Raw genomic sequence first — 25,042 nt, 5'->3', positions numbered from 1 at the left:
CTCAGCTCCCTCTCACCACAACACTCAGCTCCCACTCACCACAACACTCAGCTCCCACTCACCACAACACTCAGCTCCCACTCACCACAACACTCAACTCCCACTCACCACAACACTCAGCTCCCACTCACCACGACACTCAGCTCCCACTCACCACAACACTCAGCTCCCACTCACCACAACACTCAGCTCCCACTCACCACAACACTCAGCTCCCACTCACCACGACACTCAGCTCCCACTCACCACAACATTCAGCTCCCTCTCACCACAACACTCAGCTCCCACTCACCATGACACTCAGCTCCCTCTCACCACGACACTCAGATCCCTCTCACCACCACACTCAGCTCCCTCTCACCACGACACTCAGCTCCCACTCACCACGACACTCAGCTCCCTCTCACCATCACATCCATCTCACCACGACGTGCAGCCTGCACCACAACATGCAGCAGAGTGAGATCAAAGGGGAGATGCAGGAGAGCGCGAGTGGAGAGGCGTAGAGTGAGATGAGAGAGGATAGGCAGAGGGGTGTGAGTGTATGACTTGAGATCGACCACGGAGTGGATCGGGGGTGGTTGAGTGGTCTGGGGGCGGCGCGCTGGAACACCCGGAGTCGGGATCCGCGGGATTCCGGATCCACGACCTCGTTCTCACGCAGACCGCTCCGCCGCGTACGTGGGTGGCTGCTGAGGATGCGGGCCGTGGCCATGGCCATGGCCACGGCTGGCCGGTTGCCGTGACGACGGCGGCCCGATTTCACGCTTGGGGCACCGCCGGGACGCCGAGAGACTCCGGGACGGTCGCTTCCTGCGATTGTGACGCTCAGATTTATCGGGGGGGGGGGGTGGGGGGGGAATTGAACTTCACGGCCCCGGGGGTCAAGGCCGCCCCGTGGCCTCCGCACAGCGGAGTCGTCGCGAAGCCCCGCACACTCTCCCGCTCGCACGGAACCAGAATCACAATCTTTATTTCGACTGGAAGAAATCCGACGAGCAGTGACGTTACACAACAAACAATGCAAAACAATCCGTCGGAGTGCAAAGTGTAGAAAGCTAAGCAAGTCACTAAATAAAAATCAAGAAAGTATTTAAGTAAAACATCGCATAAGCACATCAATTCCTGCCGATATTTCAACCCCAAATGCAATCTTGGGCAAGGCAGCAACACAAACAGAGTCCCAGACCACACCAAGACAGCACAACAGTCCCGCGATAAAAGTGCAGATCAAAGTTGAACTATCGATGCATGGGCCAGGATCATAGCTACACGACAATCACATTGCGAATGTGATTTGTAGCATCTGGCACTCACCATCTGCTTCACGACCGCTTCTCAAGGGGGGAGGGACCCTGGCAGGCCGGGGCGCGGGAGGGAAGCGGAGAAGCCCCGGAGATAACCCGCAGCCCAGTGACGTGGCCTCGTGCGGGGGGGGGGGCTGAGAGCTCAGAGCGTCGTGCCCGCACGGCGGGAGAGAATCGGTGAGGAGTAACCGGGCAGAGAGAGGCCACAGAGAGAGAGAGAGAAACCAGAGGGAGAACCAGAGAGAGAGGGAGAGGCCTTTTTGAACAGCCGGGTCTTGAGCCAGCACTGAGTGGAGGTGTGAGAGAGGGTAACACTCCGAGAGTAACGCTCAAGAGATCCACACAAGTGGATTCAGTAATCCATTGCTGCATTGCCGTATCCTGGCCACCTGCTTCTTCCCAGGCAATCTCCCATGGAGACATTAACATCAGCAGTGTTCTGCTTACCTTCTGGGATCACAGTGGTATAGTGTGTGTTGGTGTGCCTGTGCTAACACGTGCATAGCAATCAATCATTATTTATTCCACGTTCCAATGTCGCCGAAGTAACGTAGGCATCAGTGCACGATGCTCTGAACCGGTAAAATCATCGCCACTGGGAGACAAAGGCGGACGGGCGTGGTGCTGTCCACCCACCCCCTCGTGTGCCGTTCCTGCATTCATAGCTGCTTGAGTGTACCTGAGTGTGCCTGGGTGTACCTGAGTGTACCTGAGTGTGCCTGAGTGTACCTGAGTGTACCTGAGTGTGCCTGAGTGTGCCTGAGTGTACCTGAGTGTGCCTGAGTGTGCCTGAGTGTGCCTGGGTGTACCTGAGTGTGCCTGGGTGTGCCTGAGTGTGCCTGGGTGTGCTTGAGTGTGCCTGGGGACTGGAGGGAGATGCGTCTTTGGAGGTAGGTAGGGGGCCGTGCAGCGCTTCGTAGGTTCGGAGAGCAGCGACCTTGAATTGGATGTGGAAGCGGACCGGCAGCCATGCGGCTAGCCCGCCCGCTCATGCGGGCAGCTGCATTCTGCACTGACTGGAGCTTCCACGTACGTCCAGATGTTCATCCCCCGTCTCTCCCACCCCCCGCGGTCTCCCCATATCTCTCACATCCTTCCCCATCTCTCTCCCATCTCCCCCATCTCTCCCATCTCTCCCATCTCTCCCCATCTATCCCCATCTCCCCCATCTCTCCCCATCTCCCCTATCTCTCCCCATCTCCCCCATCTCTCCCCATCTCTCCCCATCTCCCCTATCTCTCCCCATCTCTCCCGTCTCTCACCATCTCTCCCCAATCTCTCCCATCTCTCCCCATCTCTCCCCGATCTCTCCCCATCTCTCCCCATCTCTGCCCGGTCTCTCCCATCTCTCCCCATCTCCCCCATCTCTCCCGTCTCTCCCCATCTCTCCCCATCTCCCCCATCTCTCCCGTCTCTCCCCATCTCTCCCCAACTCCCCCATCTCTCCCGTCTCTCCCCATCTCTCCCCATCTCCCCCATCTCTCCCGTCTCTCCCCATCTCTCCCCATCTCCCCCATCTCTCCCCATTTCTCCCCATCTCCCCCATCTCCCCCATCTCTCCCCATCTCCCCCATCTCTCCCCATCTCTCCCCATCTCTCCCCATCTCCCCCATCTCTCCCCATCTCCCCCATCTCCCCCATCTCTCCCCATCTCTCCCCATCTCCCCCATCTCTCCCCATCTCCCCCATCTCCCCCATCTCTCCCCATCTCTCCCCATCTCTCCCCATCTCCCCCATCTCTCCCCCATCTCTCCCCATCTCTCCCCATCTCTCCCCCATTTCCTCATCTCTCATCATCTCTCCCCATCTCTCCCCAACTCCCCCATCTCTCCCGTTTCTCCCCATCTCTCCCCATCTCCCCGATCTCTCCCCATCTCTCCCCATCTCTCCCCGTCTCTCCCCGATCTCTCCCCATCTCCCCCATCTCTCCCCATCTCTCCCCATCTCTCCCCATCTCTCCCCGATCTCTCCCCATCTCTCCCCATCTCTCCCCGTCTCTCCCCGATCTCTCCCCATCTCTCCCCGATCTCTCCCCATCTCTCCCCATCTCTCCCCATCTCTCCCCGTCTCTCCCCGATCTCTCCCCATCTCCCCCATCTCTCCCCATCTCTCCCCATCTCTCCCCGATCTCTCCCCATCTCTCCCCGTCTCTCCCCGTCTCTCCCCATCTCTCCCCGTCTCTCCCCGATCTCTCCCCATCTCTGCCCGGTCCCGGCAGCCGCCAGCTGCAGCAAGGGGGAGGAACGGCCGAGTTGGAGTCGGGGCCGGGGCGCGACGGCCTGGGCTTCGAGCACTCGCAGGTGCAGCTTTGTGTCTCCCACTTTGCGGGGTTTGCGTCTGCGGGGTTGGCGTCTGCGGGGTTTGCGTCTGCGGGGTTTGCGTCTGCGGGGTTTGCGTCTGCGGGGTTTGCGTCTGCGGGGTTTGCGTCTGCGGGGTTTGCGTCTGCGGGGTTTGCGTCTGCGGGTTTTGCGTCTGCGGGGTTTGTGTCTGCGGGGTTGGCGTCTGCGGGGTTGGCGTATGCGGGGTTTGCGTCTGCGGGGTTTGCGTCTGCGGGGTTTGCGTCTGCGGGGTTTGCGTCTGCGGGGTTTGCGTCTGCGGGGTTTGCGTCTGCGGGGTTGGCGTCTGCGGGGTTGGCGTCTGCGGGGTTTGCGTCTGCGGGGTTTGCGTCTGCGGGGTTGGCGTCTGCGGGGTTGGCGTCTGCGGGGTTTGCGTCTGCGGGGTTGGCGTCTGCGGGGTTGGCGTCTGCGGGGTTTGCGTCTGCGGGGTTTGCGTCTGCGGGGTTTGCGTCTGCGGGGTTGGCGTCTGCGGGGTTGGCGTCTGCGGGGTTGGCGTCTCCGAGGTTGGCGTCTCCGAGGGGGTGACACTTAAAGCTAACGCCCGGATGGGCCACTGTCCTCTCCTTCACCCCGGGGCTCGGTGGCCACGCAATGTCGTGGCGCCCTCCACCACACAGCACAGCCAATCGAATGAAGCTGTCACGAGCGTTTGATGGCGTACCGATTGTAACTATTTAAGCTCACTCACTATTGCTGCATCTTGCTGGCTGTTGCTGCATCTTGCTGACTGTTGCTGCATCTTGCTGGCTGTTGCTGCATCTTGCTGGCTGTTGTTGTATCTTGCTGGCTGTTGCTGCATCTTGCTGGCTGTTGCTGCATCTTGCTGGCTGTTGTTGTATCTTGCTGGCTGTTGTTGTATCTTGCTGGCTGTTGCTGCATCTTGCTGACTGTTGCTGCATCTTGCTGGCTGTTGCTGCATCTTGCTGGCTGTTGCTGTATCTTGCTGGCTGTTGCTGTATCTTGCTGGCTGTTGCTGCATCTTGCTGACTGTTGTTGTATCTTGCTGGCTGTTGTTGTATCTTGCTGGCTGTTGCTGTATCTTGCTGGCTGTTGCTGCATCTTGCTGGCTGTTGCTGCATCTTGCTGACTGTTGTTGTATCTTGCTGACTGTTGCTGTATCTTGCTGGCTGTTGTTGTATCTTGCTGGCTGTTGCTGCATCTTGCTGGCTGTTGTTGTATCTTGCTGGCTGTTGTTGTATCTTGCTGGCTGTTGCTGTATCTTGCTGGCTGTTGTTGTATCTTGCTGGCTGTTGTTGTATCTTGCTGGCTGTTGCTGTATCTTGCTGGCTGTTGCTGCATCTTGCTGGCTGTTGCTGTATCTTGCTGGCTGTTGTTGTATCTTGCTGGCTGTTGCTGCATCTTGCTGGCTGTTGCTGTATCTTGCTGGCTGTTGCTGTATCTTGCTGGCTGTTGCTGTATCTTGCTGGCTGTTGCTGTATCTTGCTGGCTGTTGCTGTATCTTGCTGGCTGTTGCTGTATCTTGCTGGCTGTTGCTGTATCTTGCTGGCTGTTGCTGCATCTTGCTGGCTGTTGCTGTATCTTGCTGGCTGTTGCTGTATCTTGCTGGCTGTTGCTGTATCTTGCTGGCTGTTGCTGTATCTTGCTGGCTGTTGCTGTATCTTGCTGGCTGTTGCTGTATCTTGCTGGCTGTTGCTGTATCTTGCTGGCTGTTGCTGTATCTTGCTGGCTGTTGCTGTATCTTGCTGGCTGTTGCTGTATCTTGCTGGCTGTTGCTGCATCTTGCTGACTGTTGTTGCATCTTGCTGACTGTTGTTGTATCTTGCTGGCTGTTGCTGCATCTTGCTGGCTGTTGCTGCATCTTGCTGGCTGTTGCTGTATCTTGCTGGCTGTTGCTGCATCTTGCTGGCTGTTGCTGTATCTTGCTGGCTGTTGCTGCATCTTGCTGGCTGTTGCTGCATCTTGCTGGCTGTTGCTGCATCTTGCTGGCTGTTGCTGCATCTTGCTGGCTGTTGCTGTATCTTGCTGACTGTTGCTGTATCTTGCTGGCTGTTGCTGTATCTTGCTGGCTGTTGCTGTATCTTGCTGGCTGTTGCTGCATCTTGCTGGCTGTTGCTGCATCTTGCTGGCTGTTGCTGCATCTTGCTGACTGTTGTTGTATCTTGCTGACTGTTGTTGTATCTTGCTGGCTGTTGCTGTATCTTGCTGGCTGTTGCTGCATCTTGCTGGCTGTTGTTGTATCTTGCTGGCTGTTGCTGTATCTTGCTGACTGTTGCTGCATCTTGCTGGCTGTTGTTGTATCTTGCTGGCTGTTGCTGCATCTTGCTGACTGTTGTTGTATCTTGCTGACTGTTGTTGTATCTTGCTGGCTGTTGCTGTATCTTGCTGGCTGTTGCTGCATCTTGCTGGCTGTTGTTGTATCTTGCTGGCTGTTGCTGTATCTTGCTGACTGTTGCTGCATCTTGCTGGCTGTTGTTGTATCTTGCTGACTGTTGCTGCATCTTGCTGGCTGTTGTTGTATCTTGCTGGCTGTTGCTGCATCTTGCTGACTGTTGTTGTATCTTGCTGACTGTTGCTGCATCTTGCTGGCTGTTGCTGCATCTTGCTGGCTGTTGCTGCATCTTGCTGACTGTTGTTGTATCTTGCTGACTGTTGCTGCATCTTGCTGACTGTTGTTGTATCTTGCTGACTGTTGCTGCATCTTGCTGGCTGTTGCTGCATCTTGCTGACTGTTGTTGCATCTTGCTGACTGTTGTTGTATCTTGCTGACTGTTGCTGCATCTTGCTGGCTGTTGTTGTATCTTGCTGACTGTTGCTGCATCTTGCTGACTGTTGCTGCATCTTGCTGACTGTTGCTGCATCTTGCTGACTGTTGCTGCATCTTGCTGGCTGTTGCTGTATCTTGCTGACTGTTGCTGCATCTTGCTGACTGTTGCTGCATCTTGCTGGCTGTTGCTGTATCTTGCTGACTGTTGCTGCATCTTGCTGACTGTTGCTGCATCTTGCTGGCTGTTGCTGCATCTTGCTGACTGTTGCTGCATCTTGCTGACTGTTGCTGCATCTTGCTGACTGTTGCTGTATCTTGCTGGCTGTTGCTGCATCTTGCTGACTGTTGCTGCATCTTGCTGGCTGTTGCTGCATCTTGCTGACTGTTGTTGTATCTTGCTGACTGTTGCTGCATCTTGCTGACTGTTGCTGTATCTTGCTGGCTGTTGCTGCATCTTGCTGGCTGTTGCTGCATCTTGCTGGCTGTTGCTGCATCTTGCTGGCTGTTGCTGTATCTTGCTGGCTGTTGTTGTATCTTGCCGACTGTTGCTGCATCTTGCTGACTGTTGCTGCATCTTGCTGGCTGTTGCTGCATCTTGCTGGCTGTTGCTGCATCTTGCTGGCTGTTGCTGCATCTTGCTGGCTGTTGCTGCATCTTGCTGGCTGTTGCTGCATCTTGCTGACTGTTGCTGCATCTTGCTGGCTGTTGCTGCATCTTGCTGGCTGTTGCTGCATCTTGCTGGCTGTTGCTGCATCTTGCTGACTGTTGCTGCATATTGCTGGCTGTTGCTGTATCTTGCTGGCTGTTGCTGCATCTTGCTGGCTGTTGCTGCATCTTGCCGACTGTTGCTGCATCTTGCTGGCTGTTGCTGCATCTTGCTGGCTGTTGCTGCATCTTGCTGGCTGTTGCTGCATCTTGCTGGCTGTTGCTGTATCTTGCTGACTGTTGCTGCATCTTGCTGACTGTTGCTGCATCTTGCTGGCTGTTGCTGTATCTTGCTGACTGTTGCTGCATCTTGCTGGCTGTTGCTGCATCTTGCTGGCTGTTGCTGTATCTTGCTGACTGTTGCTGCATCTTGCTGGCTGTTGCTGCATCTTGCTGGCTGTTGCTGCATCTTGCTGACTGTTGCTGCATCTTGCCGACTGTTGCTGTATCTTGCTGGCTGTTGCTGCATCTTGCTGGCTGTTGCTGCATCTTGCCGACTGTTGCTGCATCTTGCCGACTGTTGCTGTATCTTGCTGGCTGTTGCTGCATCTTGCCGACTGTTGCTGCATCTTGCTGGCTGTTGCTGTATCTTGCTGACTGTTGCTGCATCTTGCCGATTGTTGCTGCATCTTGCTGGCTGTTGCTGCATCTTGCTGACTGTTGCTGCATCTTGCTGACTGTTGCTGCATCTTGCTGGCTGTTGCTGCATCTTGCTGACTGTTGCTGCATCTTGCTGACTGTTGCTGCATCTTGCTGACTGTTGCTGCATCTTGCTGGTTGTTGCTGCATCTTGCTGGTTGTTGCTGCATCTTGCTGGCTGTTGCTGCATCTTGCTGGCTGTTGCTGCATCTTGCTGACTGTTGCTGCATCTTGCTGGTTGTTGCTGCATCTTGCCGACTGTTGCTGCATCTTGCTGACTGTTGCTGCATCTTGCTGGCTGTTGCTGCATCTTGCTGGTTGTTGCTGCATCTTGCTGGCTGTTGCTGCATCTTGCCGACTGTTGCTGCATCTTGCTGACTGTTGTTGTATCTTGCTGGCTGTTGCTGCATCTTGCTGGTTGTTGCTGCATCTTGCTGGTTGTTGCTGCATCTTGCTGACTGTTGCTGTATCTTGCTGACTGTTGCTGTATCTTGCTGGCTGTTGCTGTATCTTGCTGGCTGTTGCTGTATCTTGCTGGTTGTTGCTGCATCTTGCTGGTTGTTGCTGCATCTTGCTGGTTGTTGCTGCATCTTGCTGACTGTTGCTGTATCTTGCTGACTGTTGCTGCATCTTGCTGGTTGTTGCTGCATCTTGCTGGCTGTTGCTGTATCTTGCTGGCTGTTGCTGCATCTTGCTGACTGTTGCTGCATCTTGCTGGTTGTTGCTGCATCTTGCTGGCTGTTGCTGCATCTTGCTGGTTGTTGCTGCATCTTGCTGGTTGTTGCTGCATCTTGCTGACTGTTGCTGCATCTTGCTGGTTGTTGCTGCATCTTGCTGGCTGTTGCTGCATCTTGCTGGCTGTTGCTGTATCTTGCTGGCTGTTGCTGCATCTTGCTGGTTGTTGCTGCATCTTGCTGGTTGTTGCTGCATCTTGCTGACTGTTGCTGCATCTTGCTGGTTGTTGCTGCATCTTGCTGGCTGTTGCTGTATCTTGCTGGCTGTTGCTGCATCTTGCTGGCTGTTGCTGCATCTTGCTGGTTGTTGCTGCATCTTGCTGACTGTTGCTGTATCTTGCTGGTTGTTGCTGCATCTTGCTGGCTGTTGCTGCATCTTGCTGACTGTTGCTGCATCTTGCTGGCTGTTGCTGCATCTTGCTGGTTGTTGCTGCATCTTGCTGACTGTTGCTGTATCTTGCTGGTTGTTGCTGCATCTTGCTGACTGTTGCTGTATCTTGCTGGTTGTTGCTGCATCTTGCTGGCTGTTGCTGCATCTTGCTGGTTGTTGCTGCATCTTGCTGACTGTTGCTGTATCTTGCTGGCTGTTGCTGCATCTTGCTGGTTGTTGCTGCATCTTGCTGACTGTTGCTGTATCTTGCTGGCTGTTGCTGCATCTTGCTGGCTGTTGCTGCATCTTGCTGGTTGTTGCTGCATCTTGCTGACTGTTGCTGCATCTTGCTGGTTGTTGCTGCATCTTGCTGGTTGTTGCTGCATCTTGCTGACTGTTGCTGTATCTTGCTGGCTGTTGCTGCATCTTGCTGGTTGTTGCTGCATCTTGCTGGCTGTTGCTGCATCTTGCTGGTTGTTGCTGCATCTTGCTGGCTGTTGCTGCATCTTGCTGACTGTTGCTGTATCTTGCTGGCTGTTGCTGCATCTTGCTGACTGTTGCTGCATCTTGCTGACTGTTGCTGTATCTTGCTGGTTGTTGCTGTATCTTGCTGACTGTTGCTGCATCTTGCTGGCTGTTGCTGCATCTTGCTGGTTGTTGCTGCATCTTGCTGACTGTTGCTGCATCTTGCTGGTTGTTGCTGCATCTTGCTGGCTGTTGCTGTATCTTGCTGGCTGTTGCTGCATCTTGCTGACTGTTGCTGCATCTTGCTGGCTGTTGCTGCATCTTGCTGGTTGTTGCTGCATCTTGCTGGCTGTTGCTGTATCTTGCTGGCTGTTGCTGTATCTTGCTGGCTGTTGCTGCATCTTGCTGGTTGTTGCTGCATCTTGCTGACTGTTGCTGTATCTTGCTGACTGTTGCTGCATCTTGCTGATTGTTGCTGCATCTTGCTGGCTGTTGCTGTATCTTGCTGGCTGTTGCTGCATCTTGCTGGCTGTTGCTGCATCTTGCTGATTGTTGCTGCATCTTGCTGGCTGTTGCTGCATCTTGCTGACTGTTGCTGCATCTTGCTGATTGTTGCTGCATCTTGCTGGCTGTTGCTGTATCTTGCTGGCTGTTGCTGCATCTTGCTGGCTGTTGCTGTATCTTGCTGGCTGTTGCTGCATCTTGCTGACTGTTGCTGCATCTTGCTGGCTGTTGCTGCATCTTGCTGGCTGTTGCTGTATCTTGCTGGCTGTTGCTGCATCTTGCTGACTGTTGCTGCATCTTGCCGATTGTTGCTGCATCTTGCTGGCTGTTGCTGCATCTTGCTGGCTGTTGCTGTATCTTGCTGGCTGTTGCTGCATCTTGCTGACTGTTGCTGCATCTTGCCGATTGTTGCTGCATCTTGCTGGCTGTTGCTGCATCTTGCCGACTGTTGCTGCATCTTGCCGGATATGGCCGTGTCAGGTGACGGGCGGCGTGGCTGAGCACAGCAAGATACTGGACAAGAGCGAGGGGCTGTTTGGGCCGGAGCGAGACCCTCACTTCACGGAGGTGTACAGTGGCCTGGCGTCCGGTACGATCACCCACACACGCGCACGCACAACACATGCACGCGCACGCACACACACGCACACACACACGCACGCACACACATGCATGCACACACGTACACATACACACGCACGCACACACACGAATGCACAAACACACACACGCATGCACACACACGCAGACGCAAGTACACATACGCACGCACGCACATACATGTACGCACGCACGCACACGCACGCACAAAACAAAGATTCCCCCCGTATAGCCTTCGCGGACTTTTGGGGCAATTCCCATCAGCAAGCAGCACCGATGAATTCCTTCCGGATCGCATCAGCGCCTTCACTGGAACGTTTTGCACGACCCCGGCCGCGGCGGTGGCGCCCTTCCCCCACTCCCCCGCCCGACGCCCCAGCACAGGTCAAGTTCCACTGCAGCACCCCCCCCCCCCAAACTTCTCTCAACTCCGAGCCCCCCCCCCACCCCTCGCTTGAAGTTGTTCAGCGTTTGGGTATCACGATTCGCCGCCCGAGCGAGCACGCGGCGGACGATTCGCGTTCAGAGCACGCCGAGCATCTGGTGCTCGTTTAGCAGCAGGCCCCGCACCCCCTCCACAACCCCCACCCATTCCCCTGGCTGCCTGCCCCCCACCACACCCAACCCACTCGCCCCCCCCCAGCGATGCTGATAACGCAACACGTGCACACGCACACAAACACACGTGTGCCTGAGCGCCCACACACTCACTCACTCGCTCGCATACTCACTCGCTCGCACACTCACCCCCCTTTTTAGTCTTTAACAGAATATCGGGGGCAAGTGCTGTTAGCGAGCAACCACGAAGGCCGGCACGGCACACGAGGAAGTGGCCGGTCTGCACCGCTGCGCCACCGCTCCCCGTACGCAGCCCTTCCCCGCGTAGTCGCTGTGCTACCCTGACGCTGCCACGGGTAGCCCGTGGCAGCGTCAGGGTAGCGAGGTGCGCGAGGCTGCGTGGAGGTCACCAAAACTGTTTCCAAGCCCGCTCAGCCACAACACCCACAACCGCTCCGTCAGGCCTTGGAGACACCGAACATATTTCCACCCCAGCATACCTCGCATCGCAAAGAGCCACGACCCGGCTCCACCAGCGATGATATCCATTGAGAAACGAATTCCCGAGTGGATGGGGTGGGGGCGGGGCGGGGGGGCAGAGTGCTTCACAGGGAGCCCCCACCCCCTGGCCCTATACGCGGGGCCCCGTGGTCCACGTGCCGTGGGTGGCCGGGCGGGCGGGCGGGCAGGGATGGCATTGACAGCCGGGGTTCCCTGCCAAGCACAGCACGGCGTTGCAGCACCCGCCATCCTGAGGATATTGGAAATTGGCGGTGACGGCAGAGATGACGGTGATAGCGGTGACGGCGGTGCTGCCCCTGTGTGTGTGGTGTGTGTGTGGAGGGAGTGGTGGTGTAGCGGTTATCGCGCTGCGCTACGAACCCAGTGACCCGAATTTGATTGCCGCTCATGGGCCAACACCGTTGACGGTTATCAGAACCGGTCCTGGGCCTCCCCTAGGTCGACTCGGCCTCAAACGAGTATACCTGATGCGGTGTGTAAACTTAGCACTGGGGAGACAAAGGCGGCCGGGCGTAGTGCTGGCCACCTACCCCCTTCTGCGCCACAGTGCCGGCCTTCTTAGGTGCTACTCACTAACAGCACTTGCCCCAGCAGTCTGTTGAGGCTACAGGGGGGATCTTGATGTTTCGCGTTGTGTGTGTGTGCGTGTGTGTGCGTGTGTATGTGTGCGTGTGTGTGCGTGCGTGTGTGTGTGCGTGTTTGTTTGTGTGTGTGTGTGCGTGTGTGTGCGTGTGTGTGTTTGTGTACGTGTGCGTGCGTGTGTGCGTGCGTGTGTGTGTGCGCGTGTGTGTGCGCGTGTGCGCGTGTGTGTGTGTTTGTGTGTTTGTGTGCGCAGACCAGAAGCTCGGCTCCAAGAGTGGACTCGTGTCGCCGTCGGCCGCGGCGGGGCAGACCATCTTCCAGCAGGGGGGCACGGCCAGCTTCCCCCGTGCAGGGCAGCCGTACAGGTACCGAGCTCCAGCGAGAGGCGGGGGGGGAGAGGGGGAAGGTGCGGTGGGTGGTAGGTCGGTGTGTAGGTACATACAGTTTGCGCATGCCGCCCTTCACAGGTGCTCACTAACAGCACTTGTCCCAACAGCCTGTTTGAGGCTACACGGGGGGGGGGGGTCTTTGTCTTTGTTTGGGGTGTCGGTAGCTGTGAGTGCCTGGGTGGATGCCACTGAAGGCTTTGTTGGGGGGGGGGGGTGTCACGATCGTGTGATGAGGGTCAGGGACATCTGAGGGTCAAGGTCACATGTCCGGGGTCACGTGTTGGAGGTCAAGATGATCGTGGAGCTTCAGATGATGTTGTGTAATCAGGCGACAACTCCAGAGACCGGCACAGAGCCGCATTCTCCAGAGAGACCTGGGGCGCGGGAATCACGAGAGCAGGAACGCAAAGACGAGGCACAGCGACAAAGCAAATAGAAATCGGAGCAAAAGCAACCAAATCGTACATTGCAATGGGAGGTGGGTTGTGTCACGTGTGGCTCAAGGTCACCTGTTGAGGGCAAGGTCACCCTGCAGAATCAGGGTCACGTGGCCATGGTCATCATCAGATGCTGAGGCCACACGTCAGGGTGGGTCAGAGTTCAGACACCCTTGCTGCTGTCATATGCGGGGCTTCAATGTCCAACAGAAACTCGCGTCTGCCATCTTTCTGTATCCCTCCAACCCCCCCGTACTCAACCCGTCTTACCCGTCATCGTCTGGCGGCTGCAGCCCGAGCCTGGCGCTGGTGCAGGCGCCATCGGCCGGGCAGATCTTGGCCCAGATGTCACGGCAGACGTCGGCGTCCGGGGCTAGCCAGGCATCCGCCACCACCACCTGGGTGCGGCAACGTCTATCACACCAGCTGTACCGCACCTCCTCCACCGCACCACCTACACTGCAGGACAGCGCTCATCACATACCACTTCCGCTGCGGTGCACCGCACTGCGCCGCAGAGCGGTGCGCGTCACCGCACCGGCACCTGCCAGCGCACCGAGGCAGCAACACTGCTGCCGTGCGTGTCCCTCTGCGTGTCTGCATGTCTCTGTCTACCGCTGTGCACGCATCCCCGTGCGCGTCTGTGTGTCCGCGCCCCTGCGTGCGCGAGTGTCTTCATCCCCGTGCGTCTGTGTGCGCGTACGTCTGTGTCCGCTGTGTGTGTGCGCGCCCCTCACCACGCAGCCCGGCAAGGCTCAGTCTCCGCCGTTTGGCCACAGCTTTGCGGCGAGCCCCTCGTCCTTCAGCCCCCTCTCCAACCCGGCGTCGGCTCCGTCGCCCGGCGCGCCCACCTACGCCAGCATCGGCACGCGCACCACACCCTACGGTACGGCCGGAGCGCTACGGTGGTGGCGGGGAGTGAGGGGGGAGCGAGGAGGGGACCACGGCAGGACCGAGGCGTCCCCCTAGCGGTGCCACAGAAGGTCGCGGGCCCCACGGCGGGGGAGGCCCCGGAGGAGCGTGGGAGCCGTGGGATTCGGAAGCCGCGGGCGGGTCGCCTCCCTCCTCCCCGTGCGATGACCACCGCCACGCGGCGCCACCATTGCGCTGCGCGGCGGTGACGCGCGGTGATGGGACTCACCGGGCCCGGCAGCAGTGGCGGCTCCCGTGCGGAGCCGGGATATCCGATTGTTCGAGTCAACGATACGTCGACCCAATATCCACTCCACTACTCGACCAATCGGATGGCACGGAAAAAAATTGTACGAAAAAAAAAGGGTCTTCGCCTCTGTTCCCACGTGTGCCGTTGGACGGGAGGTTGGTGGGCGGCCAGGTTTCGATGACGCCGATGTCGTTGGCGATATCTGCGGGGCCGTGGCTCATGGGGGGGGGGGGTTCCCCGCCTTTGACAGGGCAGGATTTTGGCGCAGCCAAGGAGCCTGAGCCACCACCGACAGCAATAAAATCAGAAGTTCAACTTCACCGCCCGCTCGCCTCACCTCCCGATCCTTCCTCTCCTTCGCTCTGCGTCTGGCAAGCGCCTGACGCCGGAGCCGCGTGCCGCGTCCTCGTGATCCGTCCGCTGGCGTGAGCCGCCGTGCGACGGACGGACCGCACCTCGCCGCGTTCGCCATCACGCCGCTCGGTCGTTCTCCGTTCGTTGTCGTTGCGCTTGTCGAGCCAGGAAAGCCTGAGCCTCAAGACGTTTTGCACGAGGGTCCTGCCACGTTTGTTTCAATAGGGGGTGGCGATTATAGCTTCCTAAATTCCAATTGAGTGATTAGCGGTGTAATTTATCGCAAGGGCCTACTCCTGCCCATGACGTCACAGGATCTTTAACCCCCACTGTGAGTGAAGCAGAGGGGCGCAGAGTATTGTTTTGCGCTGATTAGCCGCAGGATAAACCAGGGGCGGACGCGGGATTCGAGCCGTGGAACTTCTGCGACGAGCGGTGAGTGCGCTACCGCCGGGCCGCGTCGCCGCTCAAACGACGGCGGCCTCAGCGGCCCTAGCAGCTCGCGCGTCATCCGATCGCAGCTCGAGACTCGCGGTGAGTCTCGCCGTGACGGAGACTCACCGCGAGCCTCAATGCCTCGGCTCCGCTCTCGCCCATTAAGGGGGCTGGGAGGTTTAATTCGCCGTTAGGAATTTGTGATGTTTATTTTTTTATATCCATTTTTTTTTTGCAACTTCCTCGCCAAATTCCTGCGCGCGTGTCCCCGGGGCACGGCCCTCGCCTCCTCCTCCTCCTCCTCGCCTCCTCCTCCTCCTCGCCTCCTCCTCCTCCTCGCCCTCCCCTCCTCTTGGCAGTGGTGGCGGCGGCGGTGGCGGTGGCGGCGGCTTGCGGGGTTTTCGAGGGATTCTTATTTTAGCGATTAAATTAAAACCAGCGGCAGCCGCGCTCCCATCCGAAACCTCCGCTCTCCTCGACAGCTCCACTCTTTGTTTATCTGTCGTGTTTGTAGAAGCTGGGGGGGGGCGGGGGGGGGGGGCGAACAGGGAGGGATGGTGGCCGAGGGTGGGTAGCAGCAGCAGGTGCTGAGTGGCACTGCGGGTTGTGGTGAGGGTGATGTGTCGAGTGTTGCAGTCTGACTGTTGCCGTGAGTATAGGGGATGCTAGAGGCCATCGTGACTGCTGCCCCAGGGCCCCGCTCGCTGTGGGCTCCCGTGCGAGTGCTCTGCAGGGCTCCGCAGGGCCCCAGTGGGAGCCCACGGGGGCCCACGGGGGCCCACACTGCGCCTTTCATTCACTCGGAGAACAAACGGGGACTGTGCCGCCAGGTCCCCACCCCTCCCCCGGCCCCCCATTGACACAGGAAGCTGTCGGAGTGGCGGGAGGGGAGGGGGGGCACACGGAGTGAACGCGGGGTCGCGGTCGAGGCCGCGGAAGGGGAGCGGCCACTGCAGACAGCTCCCTGAGCCTCACCGCGACCCCTACCCCTTGACCCTGAGCACACCGCGACCCCTACCCCTTGACGCTGAGCCTCACCGCGACCCCTACCCCTTGACCCTGAGCACACCGCGACCCCTACCCCTTGACGCTGAGCCTCACCGCGACCCCTACCCCTTGACCCTGAGCACACCACGACCCCTACCCCTTGACCCTGAGCACACCTCGGACCCTAACCCCTAAGCCCATCTCACACCGAGCCCAAGCCAGGCTGCGTCATGAGCACAACATATCTCGGCAGACAATTCGCCTCCTTCCCCTGACCCGTCCCTCCACGTGAACGATTCGAGCCTTTCTGACACCCCCGTCAGCCACACGGCCTTCCTCCTCCTGGGCGAGCGTAATCCCAGCAGCGCTGACTGCAACGCGAGCACCGTGCCCTCGACCGCTCTCGGTGGCGGCGGTGGCGGCGACGAGGGCGACGACGGGCCCGTTGGCAGGGCGCGCGCCACTCGTTGCAGACGTTCACGCTTCAAATCCAGCGGCCGCCCTGGTAAACACTGCGGTTGTAATCTAGATTTGAAGTTTTCGTGACTGCAGGGATCCATACTCTTTGGTTCTTTCGGTAAAGTCACGTAGGTATAAAATAAAATAAATTAAATCACGACGTTTCGGGCGCAACACAAGCATCCGTCATCAGGTGGGACAACCACAGCAAGAAACAATGTTGCTGAAGTGGGCAACAAGGCAGAAGTGCTGCTGTGGTTGTATTAGCTGTAATTACTCCTCCGCGCCGTCCGCCTCACAGTGGACGTCATTGGCAACAGTCGGCCACTGCATGCCGGGGTCACAGACATTTGCCATATCTAGAAAAATTGCCCCGCAATTATGACTTAATTGCAATCACACATATAGCAGCAATCACCTCCCCCCCCCCACCCTGCCTGCCCTCCTGAGAAAACCTGGCAGAGTCTTGAGGCTCGGTGAGGCGTCCCTCGGTAAACAAGGAGAAAAGAGCACTCGTCCAGTGTCTTATCAGTCAGGCTGAACCAGCGCCGCAGGTGCCCCGTATCTAACACAGCGAGGAGCATCCATCAGACCATTTTGAGCGAACGAATACGGGGACACAGAGCCGTCCCTACGGTACGGCGAGTCGGAGCGACCGCCCTGGGCCCCACGTTTTTGGGGGCCCCCGCGCATCGACGCCACGGTGTCAGATGTAATAGTTCTGGTTTAGTTTGAAGGCGTCGGGGGGGGTGGGGGGGGGCACGCCAGTACAGCAACAGCAGCAACGGTGGTCGTGGAAATCGCACGGGTCACGCGGTGCACGCGCACGGGGGAGACCTCTTGACAGCAGACGGCAGCTGCTGAGAAGAGATTGGGGGCCAGGGTTTGGCGAGGGAAGAGCGGCGCGAGGCGCGAGGAGCTGCCTGCCGGCTGGATGAACGGAGGTTCCCGGCGGGGGAGCGTGGCGTTAGGATCGACATTAGAAGTGGACACGCAGCTGGACGACCTGGACAGTTTCAAGATGTGGTCGTGGCTACGGAGGCATCGTAGAAGACGCCCGGATTTGTTTGCTCTGCCAAAGCCGCCTTTAACGCTAAACAATGCTGCAGCTGCTGCACGCAGCACAAAGTGGGCCCAAGTTGGACTCCAGCTCCAGCTGCATCTGGGGTGGAGTGCCCAGCTCCTACCTTACTGCTGCAGCCAACTGAGTTCAGCGTGAAACAGCAGGCAGGGAGATCGATGATCACCGCACTCATTGACTCACTCGGCTCGCTCGCCCACCGGCGGTCAGTCACCTACCTATCACTCTTGTGTCACTGCTACCGTGGTCGCTGTTCCCGTCAACTTCCCTCGGTGATTCCTCCTCCCAAGTCGAGGACTCGGTCAACCAGTCGCTGTGCCATCTCATCCACACTGTGTTCAACCACCTCCACCACCAACACTGCAGGTCACAACAACACACCCCTCATCCACTCAATCACCTATTCACGCATGTACTCAAAGACAGAGACCCCCCCCCCCCCCCCCCCGTACTGCCTTAACAGGCTGCTGGGGCAAGTCTTGTTAGTGAGCACTTATGAAGGCCGGCACAGCACACGAGGGGGTGGGTGGCCAGCACCACGCCCGGCCGCCTTTGTCTCCTCAGTGGCGATATTTACACACCGCACCAGGTACTCATTTGAGGCTGAGTTGACCTAGGGGAGGCCTAGAACCGGTTCAAATAATCGTCACTGGTTTTGGCCGTGAGTGGGATTCGAACTCGGGTCGCCGCGTTCGTAGCGCAGCCTAGCGCTAACCGCTACACTTCCGCTCCCGACTCACTCACTCACACGCATTTACTCACTCACCCAGTCACCCACTCCCATACTGACTCGCTCATTCACTCACTCACCCATTGAACCACTCCTGCGCTCACCGACTCACACACATTCACTCGCTCACGCTGTCACCCACTCTCATACTGGCCCACCCACTCACCCACCCACCCACTCACCCACTCACCCACCCACTCACCCACCCACTCACCCCACTGCCGGTCACTTCTCTCTCTGCTTCTTCCCTCGCACTGGAATTCCCTCCTCCCATCGTCTCTTCTCTTTTATCCCCAAACCTCTTACAACAATAACCTCGCTCAATCAGTAACCTCGCTCAATCAATAGCTTCGCTCAATTCCGCAAACGCGTTACAATCTTATGATCTCTTCCAACGTTTATAATACTTTTTGTTGCTGTTTCTTGGAGTTCTTGGTCTGCGTTTAATAATGGTGTTGAATTCAAGTGGGAGCATCAGGACGAGATGTTGTTGACAAGAACGTGTACAATAGCTACACAACAATTAACAGAGATCCCACCAACTGCCTCGTTACAAAAACGAACAGTATCATGTATCATCACTGATTCAGCTTCATTAATTGAACAGACCAAACGGTTTTCCTTAAAACCCTCTGCTGCTAGACCACCCAGACTATATGGCTTACCAAAAATCCATAAAGAAGGTACACCCCTTCGTCCCATCGTCTCCACCATTGGCTCACCCACCTAAAAACTGGCCCGGTTTCTGTCTGAGACCTTGAAACCATTCACTGGTAAGACCACCTCATCTGTACTTAACTAAGCTCACCTGGTATTGTCAATTAAATACATCTCACTGTCCCCAGGTGATGTGCTCGTTAGTTTCGATGTCGTTTCTTTGTTCACCAAAGTTCCTGTGCCCAATTCCATTGCAATAATTGAAGATTTGGTCCAACAAGGACTGAATACTGATGTACCAGCCCTGGTTCGACACTGCCTCACCAATACATACTTCACCTGGGGTGGAACATTCTACAAACAAACTGAAGGCACCCCAATGGGTTCTCCCTTATCTCCGGTTGTGGTCAACATTTAAATGGAAAAATTTGAGACGGACGCCATCTAAGCATTCACTCTACGCCCGTCCTTGTGGAAGAGGTACGTAGATGACACGTTCGTCATCTGGCCACATGGCCGACCGGCTCTGAAACAATTCCTCAACCACATCAATTCCATACACCCAGCAATCAAACTCACCATGGATGTAAAAAAGAATGGCATGTTACCCTTCTTGGATGTCTTAATCAAAAAGAGACCAGATGGCTCATTGAGCAAAGTAACCCATACTGACGCCTACCTAAAACCTGATTCCCACCACCATCCATCCCAGAATAATTCCCTCATCAAAACGCTACACCATAGAGCTCAATGTATCTCCGACCATGAACACCTAACCAGTGAATTAAAACACGTACACCAAACTCTCAAGGCAAATGGATATTCTGACTACACAATCCGCAAAGCCATCACCCCAACTGTGAGGAAGGAGCCATCTGAAGATCCAATCAAAAACATCACCTTGCCATACATAGTAGGGATTACCAAAAATATTTCCAAAATCTTGAACAAACACAATATCCAGGTCCGAGTTAACACAGTGCATAAAATTCGTGACTTGATCCCATCTGTGAAGGACAATATTCCTGACATGCAATATCCCGGCGTCTACAAACTAAGGTTTGTCTGCGGCAGCAGTTACATTGGGGAAACTAAGCAGCATGTCTCGGACCGTGTTGGTGAACAGAAGGGAGATCTGAAACACGGTAGGACCAATACTTCTGCCGTGGCTGATCATTACTTTAATGCGGGTGGCTCACGTGAAATTGGTTTCTCGAAGACGATTGTACTTTGCAAGCCGACTGGCTATCAACGAAAAATCGTTCATGAAGCCATCCATATATACAGACACAGACACAATTTCAACCGAGACGACGATTTTAAACTCAGCAATCATTGGAAAGATGTCGTCAACCACTTTGGGTCATGATTTGTCAACCTCTACCGTCAGCAGTGTGGATGGGTGTAGCGAGGGGCAATTCCCCCCCCCCCATCTCTACCCCTCTCTCCCCCTATCTCTTACCCCCCTCTCTCTCCCCCCTATCTTAAACCCCCGCTCCCCCCATTGTCTAACACACTTGGAGTGCGCCCCTCGCCTTCAGCTCCACCTCCACCTCGCGCTTTACTCCGACATTGCCACTGGCTGCCCCGCCCGTGCTGTCGACGCCGCACCGCTTCCCTTGCTGCTGCTGCTGCCACGCCAGGTCTTCCACAACTCTGGAAGCCCTCATCATCATCACAAGCAGCTGCGTTTGGAGGCTTGCCCCCTCTTTTCTCTCCGCCTGATGGAGACCGCTTGTGTTGCGATCTAAACGTCGTGGGTTTTTTGCTTTTATTTTTATTTTCTACGTGACGTTACCGAAGGAACCAAAGAATATGACTTTGAAACCTTTGCCGTGACCTTGACCAAGTTGTTTTGTGACCCAGTGGTGGCCCTATCGTGACCCAGTGGTTTTGCGTGCGCGTCGCTGTCCCCTGTCTCGGCCGCGAACAGAGGGGGGCCAGGGAGGGGGTCCCGGCGGAGGGGGCTGGCCCCAGTGGCAGCACGGGGGCCAGGGGGGAGAAGGGCACACGCACCCCCCCGCAGGGCAGCCCGAGGTGTTCCAGGTACACACGTACACACACACGCGCTTATACACACACGCGCACACACACGCACACACACACACGCACACACGCGCACACACACGCACACACACACACACGCGCACACACGCACACACACGTACACACACGCACACACACACACGCACACACACGCACGCACACACACGCACGCACACACACGCACACACACACACGCACACACACGTACACACACGCACACACACACGTGCACACACGCACACACACACACGCACGCACACACACACACGTACACACACGCACACACACGCACACACACACGTACACACACGCATACATATACGTACACACAAAGATAAAGATCCCCCGCGTAGCCTTTAAACAGACTGTTGTGGAAAGTGCTGTTAGCGAGCACCTATGAAGGCCGACACGGCACACGAGGGGGTGAGTGGTCAGCACCAGCCGCCTTTGTCTCCCTAGTGGCGATGTTTACACATCACACCAGGTACTCATTTGAGGCTGAGGCGACCAACACACCCCCCACACATACATGCACTGCTGTTGCTGCTACTATTGTTGTGATCGGACAACACGAATAGTCTGAGAGTTGAACCTGAACCTGTCCCCCTGGTTCTACGCTGCCCCCCCTCCCCTCTCCCCGTTGCCCACCAGGAGATGCTGTCCATGCTGGGAGACCCCACGCAGGGCGCTGGGAACTACAACAACGAGGACTTTGGAGACCTGGGAATGTTCCCTCCCTTCTCCGAGTGACCTAATGACCTGGGTCACCTCTTCCCCCCCCTCTGCGTGACCATGTGACCTGGGTTATACCCCCCCCCCGCCATCGAGTTGTTCATTGTGAACACGCCCCATTGAGTTGGCGACCTGAGCCAACGTGGTTCATTGCTGAGAGGTGGATTCGTGGAGCGGAGGGGTTCACGAGTTGATGGATCATTCATCGCTTGAGGAATGAATGCATTGATGGGTTCATAGGCAGAGAGGGTTTATGGGGTCACTGGCTTAGCGAGGTGAAGAGTTTCTAAGCAAGCAGATGATAATGCCAATGGATTGATGCGTCGGTGAGTGGTTTAGTTAATGGGTAGTCGGCGGGTCAATGAGTTGATGGATTAATTAATTGTGGGGTTAATTAGTGGGTTCAGTAATGAGTCGACGTGTTAAACGAGGAGTGATTTAATTAATACGTCGATGAGTTAACGAGGCCGTGTGTGACGAGTCGACGGGTTAACGAGGCCGTGTGTGATGAGTTGATGTGTTAACGAGGCCGTGTGTGATGAGTCGACGGGTTAACGAGGCCGTGTGCGATGAGTTGATGTGTTAACGAGGCCGTGTGCGATGAGTTGATGTGTTAACGAGGCCGTGTGCGATGAGTTGATGGGTTAACGAGGCCGTGTGTGATGAGTTGATGTGTTAACGAGGCCGTGTGTGACGAGTTGATGGGTTAACGAGGCCGTGTGTGACGAGTTGATGGGTTAACGAGGCCGTGTGTGATGAGTTGATGTGTTAACGAGGCCGTGTGCGATGAGTTGATGGGTTAACGAGGCCGTGTGTGACGAGTTGATGGGTTAACGAGGCCGTGTGTGATGAGTTGATGTGTTAACGAGGCCGTGTGCGATGAGTTGATGTGTTAACGAGGCCGTGTGCGATGAGTTGATGGGTTAACGAGGCCGTGTGTGATGAGTTGATGGGTTAGCGAGGCCCTGTGTGATGAGTTGATGTGTTAACGAGGCCGTGTGTGACGAGTTGATGGGTTAACGAGGCCGTGTGTGACGAGTTGATGGGTTAACGAGGCCGTGTGCGATGAGTTGATGGGTTAACGAGGCCGTGTGTGATGAGTTGATGTGTTAACGAGGCCGTGTGTGACGAGTTGATGGGTTAACGAGGCCGTGTGTGATGAGTTGATGGGTTAACGAGGCCGTGTGTGATGAGTTGATGGGTTAACGAGGCCGTGTGTGACGAGTTGATGGGTTAACGAGGCCGTGTGTGACGAGTTGATGGGTTAACGAGGCCGTGTGTGATGAGTCGATGGGTTAACGAGGCCGTGTGTGATGAGTTGATGGGTTAACGAGGCCGTGTGTGACGAGTTGATGGGTTAACGAGGCCGTGTGTGACGAGTTGATGGGTTAACGAGGCCGTGTGTGATGAGTTGATGGGTTAACGAGGCCGTGTGCGATGAGTTGATGGGTTAACGAGGCCGTGTGTGATGAGTTGATGGGTTAACGAGGCCGTGTGTGACGAGTTGATGGGTTAACGAGGCCGTGTGTGACGAGTTGATGGGTTAACGAGGCCGTGTGCGACGAGTTGATGGGTTAACGAGGCCGTGTGTGACGAGTTGATGGGTTAACGAGGCCGTGTGTGACGAGTTGATGGGTTAACGAGGCAGTGTGTGACGAGTTGATGGGTTAACGAGGCCGTGTGTGATGAGTCGATGGGTTAACGAGGCCGTGTGTGATGAGTCGATGTGTTAACGAGGCCGTGTGTGACGAGTTGATGGGTTAGCCCGTTAATGAGGATGCGGTTTAAAATATCAGTGGGTCAAGGTAGGCGCTGCATATTGGGTTGGTGAGTTAACTAACGATAAGTTAATGGGTTAGTGAGTTAACGAGTTAGAGGGTTAACGAGTTAGAGGGTTAACGAGTCAGAGGGTTAACGAGTTAGAGGGTTAACGAATCAGAGGGTTAACGAGTTAGAGGGTTACCGAGCCGGTGAGTTAACGGGACCAGTGAGTGAACGAGCTGGCAGGTAAATTAATGAAGCTATTAACTTTGTCTCCGTTCCGCACCCCCCCCCCCCCATTCGTGCTGTGGTGGTGGAGGGGGGGGTAGCGGATGGGGGCCGCGTGCCAAACGTCGTTTCTCTGTGCGTCTCGTGACCGTGATTAACTCCGCTGCGCAGTCGTCGTTATAATTGTTGTTGTTGATGTTATTGATGATGTTGTTGTTGTTGTTATTGACGTTGTTGCTGTAATGATCGTCGTCGTTGTTAAAGTCGCCACGCGTTGGTTGTGTAAGTGCGCGCTGCGTGGCCATCGCCGCCGCCGCCGCAACAAGAAGAAGAATCGCCACGCGGAGCGGCCCGCCACCGATCGCCGCTGGTCGCGGACGTCGCCGATGTGTCCGGGAAAGCGGCAGCCGAGTCCAGCGACTCGCTGTGCGGGAGGAGGGTCCTCGCCGCTGCGTTGGGGTTTGTTTCTAATCCTCAAGATGTTCTCAGCCAATTCATGATGAGTCGCGTTTGTTTGTTATTCACGTTGGGGGGAGGGGGTGGAAGCGGAGCAGCCGGAGAAAACCCACGCCTTGGTCGAGGGGGCAACGCTCTATCCCCGTACAGATGGAAACGGATGGAGGTTCGTCCGCAATTTTCTGTACCGCGTTCTCGTAGCAAACCAGGGCATGGTACCTCCTCGGCGCCCAATGGGAAGGGAGTTTCACACCATCCCTGTGTGATCCTCCAACCCTCCTTGCTGCTGCCTCCGCAGCGCTGGATGACAGCAGTCGTCACGTGCCGCACAACAGTCAGTCACGTGCCGCACAGCCACCACCGCTGTCCGGGAAAACGAACAGCAGTCCTGCCTCTAACCCACTCATCACCCAGCCACGACTACTAACCCTAACTAGCCAGCCAATCAGACACTAATACAACCCTACCACCAACCCTAACTAGCCAGCCAATCAGTCACTAATACAACCCTAACTAGCCAGCCAATCAGACACCAACAACCCTACCACCAACCCTAACTAGGCAGCCAATCAGACACGAACACAACCATAACTCGTGGGCAAACTTGACACGGTCGCTTGCTTGTCCACTCACCCACCAAGCCAGCCAGACAATGCTGCTCGTATCCCTGCCCAGGGTTCACATTGCTCACGCAGGACTCTCCGGCTCGAGTCGACTTGGCTCGAGGGGGTGGCACGCGGCAAGCAGTCGTCGTGGTCGCCTCAGCCGTAGCGAGAGGGATACTCGACGTGGTGTGCCGGATGCGGAAATATCCCCCCCACCCCTCCCCACCCTCCGGTGTTGGCGCGCGGTGGCCGCGTGGCGCGCGCGTGGTGCAGGTGTGGTCACGTGGCGGCGTCGTGAGTAAAAGGTGCGCGCGCGCCCACGTGGTGGCGGATAACCGCGTGCGCTGCGAGTGGGTGGGTGAGTGCGTGGGGAGAGCGTTGCGAGTGAATGGGGGGGGGGGGGTGCGTTGTGAGTGAGCGTGCATTGACAAGGAGCGTGCGTTGTCAGTGAGTGTGCATTGTGAGTTTGTTAGTGA

General features: G+C 56.5%; 1 protein-coding gene across 2 annotated transcripts in view; it reads left to right on the top strand.

Annotated features, from left to right (window-relative positions):
• Nucleotides 1–24,892, top strand: part of LOC144935381 (aryl hydrocarbon receptor nuclear translocator 2-like) — an 83,327-nt gene extending 58,435 nt beyond the window's left edge. For both annotated transcript variants that reach the window (XM_078861956.1, XM_078861957.1), the window contains exons 16-22: nucleotides 3,526–3,607; nucleotides 10,266–10,374; nucleotides 12,301–12,412; nucleotides 13,167–13,275; nucleotides 13,618–13,759; nucleotides 20,672–20,784; nucleotides 21,436–24,892. In XM_078861956.1, coding sequence (XP_078718082.1) covers nucleotides 3,526–3,607; nucleotides 10,266–10,374; nucleotides 12,301–12,412; nucleotides 13,167–13,275; nucleotides 13,618–13,759; nucleotides 20,672–20,784; nucleotides 21,436–21,534 — 766 coding nt within the window. In that variant the 3' untranslated portion in view covers nucleotides 21,535–24,892. The remainder of the gene's footprint in view (nucleotides 1–3,525; nucleotides 3,608–10,265; nucleotides 10,375–12,300; nucleotides 12,413–13,166; nucleotides 13,276–13,617; nucleotides 13,760–20,671; nucleotides 20,785–21,435) is intronic.
• The last annotated feature ends 150 nt before the right edge of the window (nucleotides 24,893–25,042 follow it).

The sequence above is a fragment of the Lampetra fluviatilis genome, chromosome 13, assembly GCF_964198595.1.
Source record: "Lampetra fluviatilis chromosome 13, kcLamFluv1.1, whole genome shotgun sequence".
Classification (NCBI taxonomy): Eukaryota; Metazoa; Chordata; class Hyperoartia; order Petromyzontiformes; family Petromyzontidae; genus Lampetra; species Lampetra fluviatilis.
Note: the sequence above shows the minus strand (reverse complement) of the source record. Positions and strands in the feature narration are given on the sequence as shown.